Source organism: Macaca mulatta, chromosome 15, assembly GCF_049350105.2.
Source record: "Macaca mulatta isolate MMU2019108-1 chromosome 15, T2T-MMU8v2.0, whole genome shotgun sequence".
Taxonomy (NCBI): Eukaryota; Metazoa; Chordata; class Mammalia; order Primates; family Cercopithecidae; genus Macaca; species Macaca mulatta.
Genome location: NC_133420.1, coordinates 17,557,466 through 17,570,090, shown reverse-complemented (window position 1 = coordinate 17,570,090; position 12,625 = coordinate 17,557,466). Strand labels below are relative to the sequence as shown.

General features: G+C 46.4%; 1 protein-coding gene and 1 long non-coding RNA gene across 51 annotated transcripts in view; one reads left to right on the top strand and one right to left on the bottom strand.

Moving 5' to 3' along the window:
* Nucleotides 1–9,350, bottom strand: part of FNBP1 (formin binding protein 1) — a 164,718-nt gene extending 155,368 nt beyond the window's left edge. For all 50 annotated transcript variants that reach the window (XR_013405451.1, XR_013405453.1, XM_077967759.1 and 47 more), the window contains exon 1: nt 9,113–9,350. Coding sequence is in view for 48 of the 50 variants with exons in the window: in XM_077967759.1 (XP_077823885.1) it covers nt 9,113–9,136 (24 nt within the window). In the remaining 2 variants the exon portion in view is untranslated. The remainder of the gene's footprint in view (nt 1–9,112) is intronic.
* On the top strand, nt 517–6,834 carry LOC144335068 (uncharacterized). Its single transcript, XR_013405508.1, has 3 exons — nt 517–775; nt 2,338–3,477; nt 6,745–6,834. It is a non-coding gene; the product is annotated as an uncharacterized LOC144335068 (long non-coding RNA).
* Nucleotides 9,351–12,625: the final 3,275 nt, after the last annotated feature.

Here is a 12,625-nt window from a genome sequence, read left to right as displayed (position 1 = left end):
CACTCCAGCCTGGGTGACAGAGCGAGACTCCATCTCAAAAAAAAAAAATGTTAGCCAGGCGTGGTAGCGTACACCTGCAGTCCCAGCTAATTAGGAGGCTGAGGCGAAAGGCTCATTTGGGCCCGGGAGGTTGAGGTTGCAGTGAGCCATGTTTGTGCCACTGCACTCCAGCCTGGTCAACAGAGTGAGACTCTGTATTCCTCCTTGTTCTTTCTCAATTTCATTAAAAATAGTTTTCACCAAGACATATTTCTGTTAGGCAAATTCAGAAACTTGATACTATTCCCACTAATTAATATCCACACAAATTAATTTCTTTAAATTAGAAAAGAGAAACAATAACTGGCTTTGAAAGAATGAGGAGATTACTAGACATCCATGAAGCATCTGCTTGAATACAAGCTTCATTCATGACTGTTTCTGCTGGCTCTGCAGCATTTAGTGCTGTGAGTCATTGATTCTCAGTGATTCTCAATATGAATAACATCAAATGTTTTATATAAAGCAAAATCTACAGCAGTGATGGGGAAATACGAGTGAATGATGGGGATAAAGGGAACCGTGCACTACTAACACAGAAGATCCAGTTTTTGGCCAAGTGCGGTGGCTCATGCCTGTAATCCCAGCTCTTCGAGAGGTCAAGGTGGGAGGATCACTTGAGCCCGGGAGTTCAAGGCCAGCCTGGACAACATAGACCCCGTCTCTACAAAAAAATGCAAAAATTAGCAGAGTGTGGTGATGTGCGCCTATAATCCCAGGTACTTGGGAGGCTGAGGCAGGAGCATCACTTGAACCCGAGAGGCAGAGGTTGCAGTGAGCCGAGATCATGCCACTGCACTCCAGCCTGGACAACATGGAGAAGTGCCGAAAAATGACTCGCTGCAAGGACTGTGGCTAGCATGCAGCCTCCTTTAGGGTCCACCTCATCTTTTGAGTTGTGGGCATCTCTTCTTATAGCACCCCAGCCAATGACTGAGCAAGCTGGCAGCCAAGACCACCCTCTTCTTGGGACGACCTCTGGCCAATGATAAAGGAAGGCAGAGGTACAGAGGCCTAGCCATTTCTGCCAGAGGATCCTTGTGTCTGCTCTGGAGCTCCCCATTGGCCTGGTGGGGACTCTGGCAGGTCTGCATCGTGATCTGACGGCTTCCACTCTTTTCCCTTCACGGATGTTACTCCCCAATAAAACTGCACTCCTGACTCCATCTAAGCATCTTCTTCCAGATATTGGCACAAATGGTACTTACCTTACTGGATTCTTGTAGCAAATAAACAAGATGATGGATGTAAACACTTTGCCCAGCACCTGGGACATGGCAGGCACTCAATAAATGGCAGTGATGATAACAATCATTCAAGAGTTTAAGATAATAGGGAGGCCAGGCACGGTGGCTCATACTTGTAATCCCAGCACTTTGGGAGGCCACCGTGGGCTCTGTAGCATTTAGTGGTGTGAGTTGTTAATCACCTGAGGTCAGGAGTTCAAGACCACCCTGACCAACATGGAGAAACCCTGTTTCTACTAAAAATACAAAATTAGCCGGGCATGGTGGCGCATGCCTGTAATCCCAGCTACTTGGGAGGCTAAGGCAGGAGAATCGCTTGAACCCGGGAGGCAGAGGTTGCGGTGAGCCGAGATCATGCCATTGCACTTCACCCTGGGCAACAAGAGTGAAACTCCATCTCAAAAAAAAAAAAAAAAAGACAATAGGGGATGGCACACGTGAAAATATTACAATAACTACAGAGTTCATAATAAGTTATTCCCATTTTGGCACCACAGAGAAAGTAGACAAGTACAAATGGAAACTGTGGCTGCTATTAGGTGTTGATGTAGGAATTAATTCTTACTAAAAACCTAATTCCGATCACTAGAACTGTATGCTCTAATTTAAAAAATCATATTGTTTATATGATGTTATAGTTTACATGTGAAAGTTATTATGGCTTTTGCAACAAGAAAATGGAAGTTCCATCTACCTTTCTTTGTTGGTGGGGGTGGTGGTTTGAATCTATTTCTAGTATTAAACAATTGAGGTTGTTAAGCTTTCCATAAGTTTAACATGGAATTTTACAAATAGGGTGAGGTTTGAGTTAAAAGTTGGTCTGAAGTGGAAGATCACGATAAACTGGTATTAAAAACTTACAGCCGGGAGCGGTGGCTCACGCCTGTAATCCCAACACTTTGGGAGGCCGAGACGGGTGGATCATCCGAGGTCAGGAGTTGGAGAACCAGCCTGGCCAACATGGCGAAACCCCATCTCTACTAAAAACAAAAAATTTGCTGGGCGTGGTGGCACACGCCTGTAATCCCAGCTACTCGGGAGTCTGAGGTAGGAGAATCGCTTGAACCTGGGAGGTGGAGGTTGCAGTGAGCTGAGATGGTGCCATTGCACTCCCGTCTGGGTGACAAGAGCAAAACTCCATCTCAAAAAACAAACAAAGAAACAAAAAAACTTACATACCCCCAAATTACTCTCTAATATAAATACACACATTTGGCCTCTTATCATTTAAAAAAAAAGTTTTTTAACTAAACACATTACTAGGCTCAAGCTAGTATGAGTGTACAAGTAAAACAGGAAACAAATATTCCTTTATAAACACCAATTCCAGAAGACTTCACACCCACATTCTAAAATCAATTAGATTAATTTCCCAGGGCATTCATGTATTCTTAGTAGCTTTCAATTTTTAAGTGTCAAAATAAAGCCTTATTTTTAAATGTGGGTGGTGTTGATGAAACAAGTATGAGTAATACTTGCAGGAAACATAATATTAGCTTTAGGTGGTTAGTGGGTGATACTTGAATGGTCCTTCAAAGAAGTACTTTCCATGTCTCACCAACGTAAAGCATGAATTGTAATGTGTTCACATAGTAAGTACAGACACTTATAAAACTCTTTTACATGCTTAAAGTACAGTTTTGCCTACCAAAATGGCAACTTACACAAATTTTCAGGATTCTGTCTAATGTACAAAGTGAAGGCAACAAACTGATGTCTCAATATCAACTGCAAATTCTCTCCAGGCCTCCCACGGTTTGTTTTCTTTTAATATCTACTAAACAGAAAAGACATGTGCAAAGTTTGTTCTCATGGAGAAGTAAGGATGGCAAAACTAAGTTGATTTTGTTTATTTTCTGAAGCAGTTCTGCCCTACCCACCATGGTTCGGGGAGTATTATTGCCCCTGTTAGTCTTGCCACATTTATCCCAAACAGAAATCTCTGAAGGGTTAAGAAAAAGGAGCAGTAGAGGCCAGGCATGGTGGCTCCACCTGTAATCCCAGCACTTTGGAAGGCAGAGGCAAGCAGATCACGTGAGGTTAGGAGTTTGAGACCAGCCTGGTCAACATGGTGAAACCCCATCTCTACTACGAAAAATACACAAACTGGCAGGGCATGGTGGTGGGGGCCTGCAGCTACTCGGGAGGCTGAGGCATGAGAATCACTTGAACCTGGGAGGCAGAGGTTGCAGTGAGCCAAGATGGCGCCACTGCATGCCAGCCTGGGAGACAGAGCAAAACTCCATCTCAAAAAAGAAAAAAGAAAAAAGAGCAGTAGAAGAGCTAGGGACTATTGTTAATACGGTTCTCCAATGTAGCATTCAAGGGCAGTAAGAAGAGGTAATACTTCTCCAATACCTGGAACTGTTAATAATTAGTTACTTTAACTACTTTTTTAAGATTAAAAAAAAACTAGTTTAAAATTTCGACACACTAGGAAAAAAAAATTCAACACACCATAAAGTGTTCTTACATAAACATATGTACACATATCATGCCTAAGTAGAATGAACAACAGAGAAGGGATAATTTTTCAAACCCTACTTTAAAGGCAAAACGGTCCCTAGACTGTGTGTATTTGCGGGGAGAAAGGATATGGAAAATCTCTGTACCTTCTCAATTGTGCTATGGACCGTAACTGCTCTAAAAAATAGAGTCTAGGCCGGGCGCGGTGGCTCAAGCCTGTAATCCCAGCACTTTGGGAGGCCGAGACGGGCGGATCACGAGGTCAGGAGATCGAGACCATCCTGGCTAACACGGTGAAACCCCGTCTCTACTAAAAAACACAAAAAACTAGCCGGGCGAGGTGGCGGGCGCCTGTAGTCCCAGCTACTCGGGAGGCTGAGGCAGGAGAATGGCGTGAACCCGGGAGGCGGAGCTTGCAGTGAGCTGAGATCTGGCCACTGCACTCCAGCCCGGGCGGCAGAGACTCCGTCTCAAAAAAAAAAAAAAAAATAGAGTCTATTTTCCAAAAAGATACCTAAAATTATATATATTTTTTAAACTGCCAAAGTGCAGAAAGGTGTTATAATTATCTTCCCATTATTTTTAAAAAGCAAATGTTAAAACAAAAGGAAAAAAAGGGATTTATTCATTTATCCAATAAATATTTATTGAACTTCTACACGGAGTCAAGCATTGTTCCCACTACAGTCGGTAGACAATCCTCACACGGCTGCCTCTTGAAAGTGCAAATCCATGATCAGGGTCAACATATCCAACAGTCGAATGTACATTATATGCCTGGCATGGTTCTAAAAATCACAGGTAAAAAAAAAATTACATACAATCAACACAGGTGTTTTTTTTTTTTTTTTTGAGACAGTCTTGCTCTGTCGCCCAGGAGGTAGTGCAATGGCGCCATCTTGGCTCACTGCAACCTCCACCTCCCAGGTTCAAAGGATTCTCTGCCTCAGCCTCCCGAGTAGCTGAGATTACCGGCGTGGACCACCATGCCCGGCTAATTTTTGTATTTTTAGTAGAGATGGGGTTTCCCCATCTTGGTCAGGCTGGTCTCAAACTCCTGACCTCGTGATCTGCCCGCCTCAGCCTCCCAAAATGCTGGGATTACAGGCGTGAGCCACCACGCCCAGCCCACAGGTGGCTTCTTACTATGCTAACCAATATGCATTATTCAGGTTTCTCTGTTCTCTTTCTTGTACATACTTCATTTCTCATTAGCACCAGAGCAAATAAATAAAGATGACAGAGAGGACACTAGAAGGCAGCAAAACCAGGTTCTGTCACTGAATAATTTGTTAGCTGCAAACAGAATAATTATGAGGAAGGCTTAACTTTCCAATGGATTTATTCATACTTCACACTAATGAGCAAGCTAATAAAAAGCTGAACTAACACTTCAGTAACCTGTCACTTCCCTCAGTAAGCAGGCAAGGAAAAAAAAACAACATTCAAATGTAAGCAACTCTTGCTTTGCCATTTCTCCAACAACCAGCCACAACTTCCACAAGTCAGTGAACATATTTACCTTACTAACACTGCCTTTTTAACAAGTCTTGAGTAAATGTATTTTGGTTGATTTTACATAAAAACATACTTTTTCTTTTGACTCTGATGTTACAGGCTAGAGGTAAAACCTACTTTCTATGCTTCCACGTAGATATCTTTCAATATATATAACGTGACTCACAACAGATTCAGGCTGGTGTCTTGCGCACACCGTAGTTGTTAAATAAAAATTTTGAAAATTGATTAAAAGGCAACGTTATGAAGAGCTGTACACTATTTTATTATAACCTAATCACTTCAAAATGGCCATTTAAGCCTGGGTGAGGTAGCTCATGCCTATAATCTGAGCACTTTGGGAGGCTGACGTGGGTGGATCACTTGAGGTCAGGAGTTCGAGGCCAGCCTGGCCAAAATGGTGAAACCCCATCTCTACAAAAAAACCAAAAACTTAGCCAGGTGTGGTAACGCACACCTGTAGTCCTAGCTACGCGGGAAGCTAACGCAAGGGAATTGCTAGAACCTGGGAGATGGAAGCTGCAGTGAGCCGAGATCATGACATTGCACTCCAGCCTGGGCAACAAGAGCAAAGCTTTATCTCAAAAAAAAAAAAAAAAAAAAAAAAGAAAGTTTATTTCTATGAAGGAGTTGAAGAAAAAGTAAAAAAGAAAGAGGAAGAGAAAGGTTTTACTCCCTCTACAAAGCAGGATGTGGCTTAGAGTAGGCCTTCAGTGTAAAATGCACATTAGAAACCTGTAGTTTCTAAAAGCCTATATTGACTTTAACCTGAAGTCCTAAAATGTATGTAAAATCTGAGAGTATTTGTGAAGGTCCCTGAGAGCTGCAACCACCTGTTACAAATAACTCATGGCCACCCAAACCATAGCTCTTTCTCCATCTAGAAGAATAATTCTGCCAAGTTCGGCTTGAGCGCACCATCATTATCTCATTATACATGTGCATGATTCCAAAGCCACCATTCAAGGAAAACCCTTAATCACTGCCCTCCACTCGGCTACCCAGTGTACCACACATCACCAAGTCTCTGACCGCCGGAGAAACGGGGTTTACTTTTCGTAATCCTTCATTATTCTAGTTTTTTTAAATCTCAAAAGCTACTAAGCCTTATACATCTTTGCATTTCACCTGAAAACTTAGATTTTGCATTTCTCTGAGTAGCACAATCATGTGTTCATTCCTTTCCCTATATTAAACTGTAAGCTACTCAAAGGCAAATGCTAGTACTCATAAGAATGTCTTTTTTAAGGTCAAGTGTGGTGGCTCATGCCTGTAATCCCAGCACTTTGGGAGGCTGAGGCAGACGGATTACCTGAGGTCAGGAATTTGAGACCAGCCTGGCCAACATGGCGAAACCCCGTCTCTACTAAACACACAAAAAATTAGCTGGGCATGGAGGCAGGTGCCTATAATCCCAGCTACTCGGGAGGCTGAGGCAGGAGAATCGTATGAACCTGGGAGGCAGAGGCTGCAGTGAGCCGAGATCACGCCACTGCATGCCAGCCTGGGCAGGCAACAGAGCAAGACTCCGTCTCAGGTAAAAAAAAAAAAAAAAAAAGAAGTTTTTAAAAACGTCTTTTTAAAAACTCCTCATTGCCATACACTTGCATATATAGAACTGTTAACTGATTCATTCTACCTCATAAAATTATCAAGTGAAAAAATTACAGATAGTTCATATCCTTCTCCTTTAAAAATATTTTCCAATTATTTTTATTGTAGAAAATGTCAAACATATATACTAGAAAGAATAATGTAATGAACACTTCTGTACTCAGCATCTGGCTTCAATAATGGCCAATTCTGTCTCACTATCTCTGATCCACTAACAACACAAATTATTGTGAAGCAAATCTAACATTTCATATCATTTATTTGTATATATTCCAGTTCCCATTTATTTTCTTTTTTATTTTTTTTTTAAGAGAAGACATCTCCAGATATTCCCCAAGCTGTTCTTGAACTCCTGGGCCCAAAAGATCCTCCCAACTCGGCCTCCCAAGGTGCTGGGATTACAGGCCTGAGCCACTGTGCCCCGCCTCTCTCATTTATTTTCAACCACTCCTAACCCTGCCTTCCTTCCCACTCCTCCACCCTCAAAAATAAATGTACGGAATAATGCAGGCAATTGCTGCTGTTTTAGCAGTTTTGCTCATAGCCACTCCCTCTCTTTGGAATTATATTCTATCCCATTTACCAACATCACTGAACTGTCCACCAAGGTATTGTGTTCGGTCCTTATTTCACTCAGAAATATATTGTACCTTTTCCCTCCATAATTCCATCTGCTGTTTGAACAAGTGAAAAAAAAATTGTGCCACAATTTCTACTGTCTTGATAAAGATTTCTTCTGATTTGCTTCCCCACCCCAGATAAGCTAAAGAGAGTGGAAGGATTAGAAGAGGAAAGAAACTTCAATACAGCACTCAAAGTGGTAAATTTTGCCTAAACTGGTGTGTGCAAATATTTTAAACGATTTTATTTTCAAAATGGATACTTGTAAACATCAGTGGAAATTTTGTCATAAATCCCTTTTAGGCAGAAGATGTTTATAAAATGAATTATCTTAATGTAAGGGAGCTATTGCCCTCAGGATTTTGGTAATAACAACCGTAGCTGCTTCTGTACCTAACAGATGGTTATGTAAAAACAATTAAAGCAAAACAAAACAAAACAAAAAACAAGGGAGGATGCGCTCTGTTTCTGCAATTGCTCTGACCTTGTTTTATTTTGACAAGAGATTTCTCGGCCTCATCTCAGATAGCAACACCACCCTACACTTTCTCCTCCACACCCTTTGCAAATAGAATTCCAAAAGGTAGTTGCAGGCACTTCAGAGTTCATCCTGGGAAATGGCTCATCTTGAGGGCATTTCAGTGCAGTAACTGAGATTTCGTCTACTCCTTCCCCGGCCGCCGCGCTGCCCATCCCCTGCCCAGTGATTTCCCCAGGAATCCGCGGACGGCAGGGAAAGAGCTCCATCCACAGCCGGCCACTCGCCTTCCTGGGGACGGCCCTCAGCCCCGAGGGCTGCCCGTTTACCGTGCGCACCCCCCGGCCAAGCATCCCCGCCAGGCGTCCCTCACCGTCAACTTTCCCCACTGGAAACTCTTCTCCGAGCAACCGTTAAAGATTGACCCCGCGAAAGCCTCTTCCTGAGGGAGATCACGTAAGATGTCTCCCCAACTCCCACTTTCTCCTCCAGACCAGACGTCGCAGTGCCCACATCCACTCAGGATTGAGCTACCCCGAAAGAACAAGCGCGCCTGGTGCCGCCGCGGGCCAGAAGTCCTCGCCTCCAGAGCGAAGACCGCACTGTAGCCCCGGCACCCCAAAACCCGACCCCCGGCGCTCGCCCCGGCCGCCCCGCCCCCGGGGAAGCGCCGGATCCGCCAGCGCCTCCACCGAGCCAGGACAAAACTCGCAGCCGGGGCGCCCAGAGACCCAACGCAGCGCCGCGCAGCCGGGGCCTCCACGCCCCCACGCCCGGTCCCGGCCCCCCCCCGGGCATCCGCGGCTCGCCCCGGGGGATTAGGGCTCGGCCCGACACACACCGCCCGCCCCGGGGCGCAGGGGACAGGGAGGCCCGCCTGTGCCGTTCCTCAGGCCGCTGGGAACCCGCACTAACTCCCCTCGCCTCCGAAGGACTAGCCGGTCCGCACCTCCTGCTCGGGCCAAGGCCGACGAGGGGCACGGGGACCCCGCCTCCTCCCCAGGCCGCGGCGACCCCGACGAGCGCGCCCTCGCCTCCGCCCGGCAGCGCGGCCCGCGCCCCCTCCCCAGGCCGCGGGGAAACGCAGCGCACGCCCCGCATCTGCCCGCGGGCCCAGACCCTCACTCACCCAGAGCTCGGTACCCCAGCTCATGGTGCTGGGGGCGCGAAGGGGCGCTCCGCGCGGCGGGCGCGGCTCTCTGGTCCCCCACCCCGGCGATCCCTTTGCCCCCCGAGATCCCCGCGACCGCGGAAAGCCCGGAGTTCGCGCGGCCTCCTCCGGCTCGCAGCTCCTTGCCCGGGGTCTCCTCGGCGGCTCCTCCTCCCCGCCGCTCCACAGCAAAATGGCCCGAGGAAGCAGCAGCCGCGGCCGCCGCAGCGCCCGCCCGCCCTACACCAGGAGAGCGGGGGAGGGGCGGCAGGGGCGGGGCGGGGCGCGGGGGCGGGGCCGGCCTGACAGCTCGCGCACGCGCGCCCGCCCCGCCCCGGCTCGACCCCCTCCCCCGGGCTCCCCCGGCCGGGTCCGCGTCGCCCCGGGGTCCGGAAAGACGTGGAGGGAGGTGTGAGGGACGGCGGGAACCGCATCCCGAGGACTCCCCCTGCCAATCTCCTAATGACTTCTTAGTGACCACTCTCTGCTCGCAGTACTAGCGCTTGCCTTGGAACGCGGCCGGCCCTGGGATCACCGATGCTCCGCGGAGGTCTGAGATCGCTCCCCTGCGCGCAGCGCCGCTCTGGATTTAAGGACAATACTTTCCCCTGGCAGCCATGCGCGCCGAGTAGAGTGAGCCCGGGAGGCTCTTTTCCCACCGCCTGAGGGAGGCCCGAGAGCCCCGCAGGCTGGCGCGGTGAGAGTGGGGCGGTAGTATCTGCGTGCTGTGCGAATAGAAACGTCGAAGCAAGCGCGACGGCCTCGAGTGGTTGGGGAAAAAATCCAGGGGCGTGCACCCAGTGATTTCCAATCTTTGAAACCAATGATTTCCAACTTGTTCAGCCAAGAAACTCTCAGGCGTGAAATCACGTTACCGCCTAGTGGGTAAAAGCAAAGGCGTGGGGTACACAGATAACTTGTTTGGTTCAAATCCAGCACGTGCTGACCCGGTAGAGGCGGACAATTCCTCCACCGCTGGAAGCGCAGAGCGCAGTCCACCAGATGGAGGCAATAACGCGACCATCTCACCGCCCGGCGGTGAGGATCAGGGTGAGCCAAAGCCTAGGGTTGGTAAACCCAGCGCTCATTTTATCAATAGACGGACTCCCTCTTTATATATCCAAAGATCTGCACAAATGTCGTTACTGACAAGCTATGGAAAATGTTTGGAATTCCAGCTCCTCTGACTCACTAGGCCTTTCCTCACAGCTTATCTTTCTCCCTCGGTTAATGCTACTACTGGATCCTTTTCTGAGTAACCGTGTGACTCCCAACATGGGCCCCCAGTTAAAAAATACTTTACGATGATGCATTTCTCCAATCCCACCCCACCATTTTCAACCTGCTTATCATTCTCCTCCATTAAAAGGTGCAGCTAACCCGGGTCTAGTGGCTCACGCCTGTAATCCCAGCACATCAGGAGGCCCAGGCAGGAGGATGGCTGGAGGCCAGGAATTTGAGTCCAGCCTGGGCAACATCACAAGACCCTGTCTCTACAAAAAAAAAAAAAGTTAGCTGGGCATGGTGGCATGCACCTATGGTCCCAGCTACTTGGGAAGCTGAGACAGGAGGATAGCTTGAACCTAGAAGGCTGAAGTTGCAGTGAGCCATGATCATGCCATTGCCATCCAGCTTGAGCAAGAGAGCAAGACCCTGTCTCAAAAATATTAACAATAATGAATTAAAGCCGGACATTGTGGCTCACGCCTGAAATCCCAACACTTTGGGAGGCAGAAGAGTAGATCATCTGAGGTCAGGAGTTTGAGACTAGCATGGCCAACATGGAGAAACCCCCTCTCTACTAAAAACACAAAAGTTAGCCGGGCGTGGTGACAGGGCACCTGTAATCCCAGATACTCAGGAGGTTGAGGCAGGAGAATCGCTTGAACCTGGGAGGCAGAGGTTGGAGTGAGCCAAGATTGTGCCACTGCACTCCAGCCTGGGTGACAGAGCGAGACTCTGTCTCAAAAAATAAAATAAAATGAATAATAATAATAAATTAAGAGGTGGAGCTACAAAAAACAAAACAAAACAAAACAAAAAACCTCTTGGAGATAAACCTCCAACTCTACTTCCTTTGTTGGGCAGTTACAATAAATTTAAGTTGTCAAAACTGTTTTGGTCTGCGTTTTTTCAGTTACAACCCTCCCTTCCTGCCCACCCCCATTCTTGTGTCTGTATAAATATTTTGCTCTCAGTTACTAGGTCTGAGTTCTCTTTCGTCCAGAGACTGCTAGATATATAACAATGAGAACAGCCAGCTACCTATCTCCTAAGGCAGATTAATAGCCAGAGTGAGTTGCAGGGGGAAATTGAAACAATGCTGCAGTGTTTAGTCTGCTAAAATTTGGAAATGGTACATGCAATGCAGGTTTATCTAACAAGACTTTGCCTCAGTAATCACCTTCCTGCCAGGGCTTGACTTAGTCAAATACAGTGATCTAATCTTGACCAAGTTCTTGGAGACTTCTCAAAAACAGTGACCACTTGTGAAAATACTCTAATCAAGAAGTAAAACAACCTGCTGCTTTAAAGAGGAGAAAGAGGAAGAGGAAGGGACAGCAGAAGAAAAAGAGACCACATGAAGATGAAACTTTTTAAGACGAGTAAGCAGGAAATTGTTAGTTATAGGAAGGAACCCAATAAAAGTTGCCGCAGAACTCTATGGAAATGAGTTAATTATATCACACTGCAAATATCTTTAATTTTATTAAGCTTTGGCAGTAACTGGAAAATGCTTGAAAGTGTCAAATCTTTCAAAAAATAAAGGAGAAAGACATCAATGATCATGAAGCAATGAGAACAGGGTTTGGGATAAAATGAAATAAGCCAGAAGAAAAAAAGGCTAAAATACAGCACAGCATGTTTTTAGGAAGAACTAAGTCCATTTCAGTTTCCCTTCAGAGCAGGAGGAAGTGATTCTAAGACAAGGAAGTATCCCCATTAATGAACTACTGTGACCTGACCTACTTAGGAGCCAGTTTTCACCAGGGGTACTCTAAACTCGATGTAAACGCTGATATTATCTAGGGGGTTAGTCTGGGTTGCATACACTGGTTTGACCTCTCAGTAAAATCTAGAGAACACTGATTTACAAAATTATGATCTTGGTGTGATATTACAAAATATATATTTGGTCTTCAACCTTGTTTCCTGAAGTACAGCTCCTAAAATCCTTAAAGACCCCAAAATGACGTATTTTTATATACTGAGATGACTGATGGCTGACAGTCCTTAAGTATTAGTAGCTTCAAGACGGGACTGGTCATCATAAAGACCAAGACAAGATTAGAGGCGTGGGACTTTTATCTGCACCCACACTGTCACTCCAACCTCTGGGGACTGGGGAGAGGTGCTGAAAGTTAAGTTGCTCAGCAATGGTCAATAGTTTAATCAATCATGACTACATAAAATAAAGCCTCTATTAAAACTCCAAAAAACAAAGTTCTGAGAACTTCCAGATAGCTAAACACATAAAAGTCCCTACAGAGT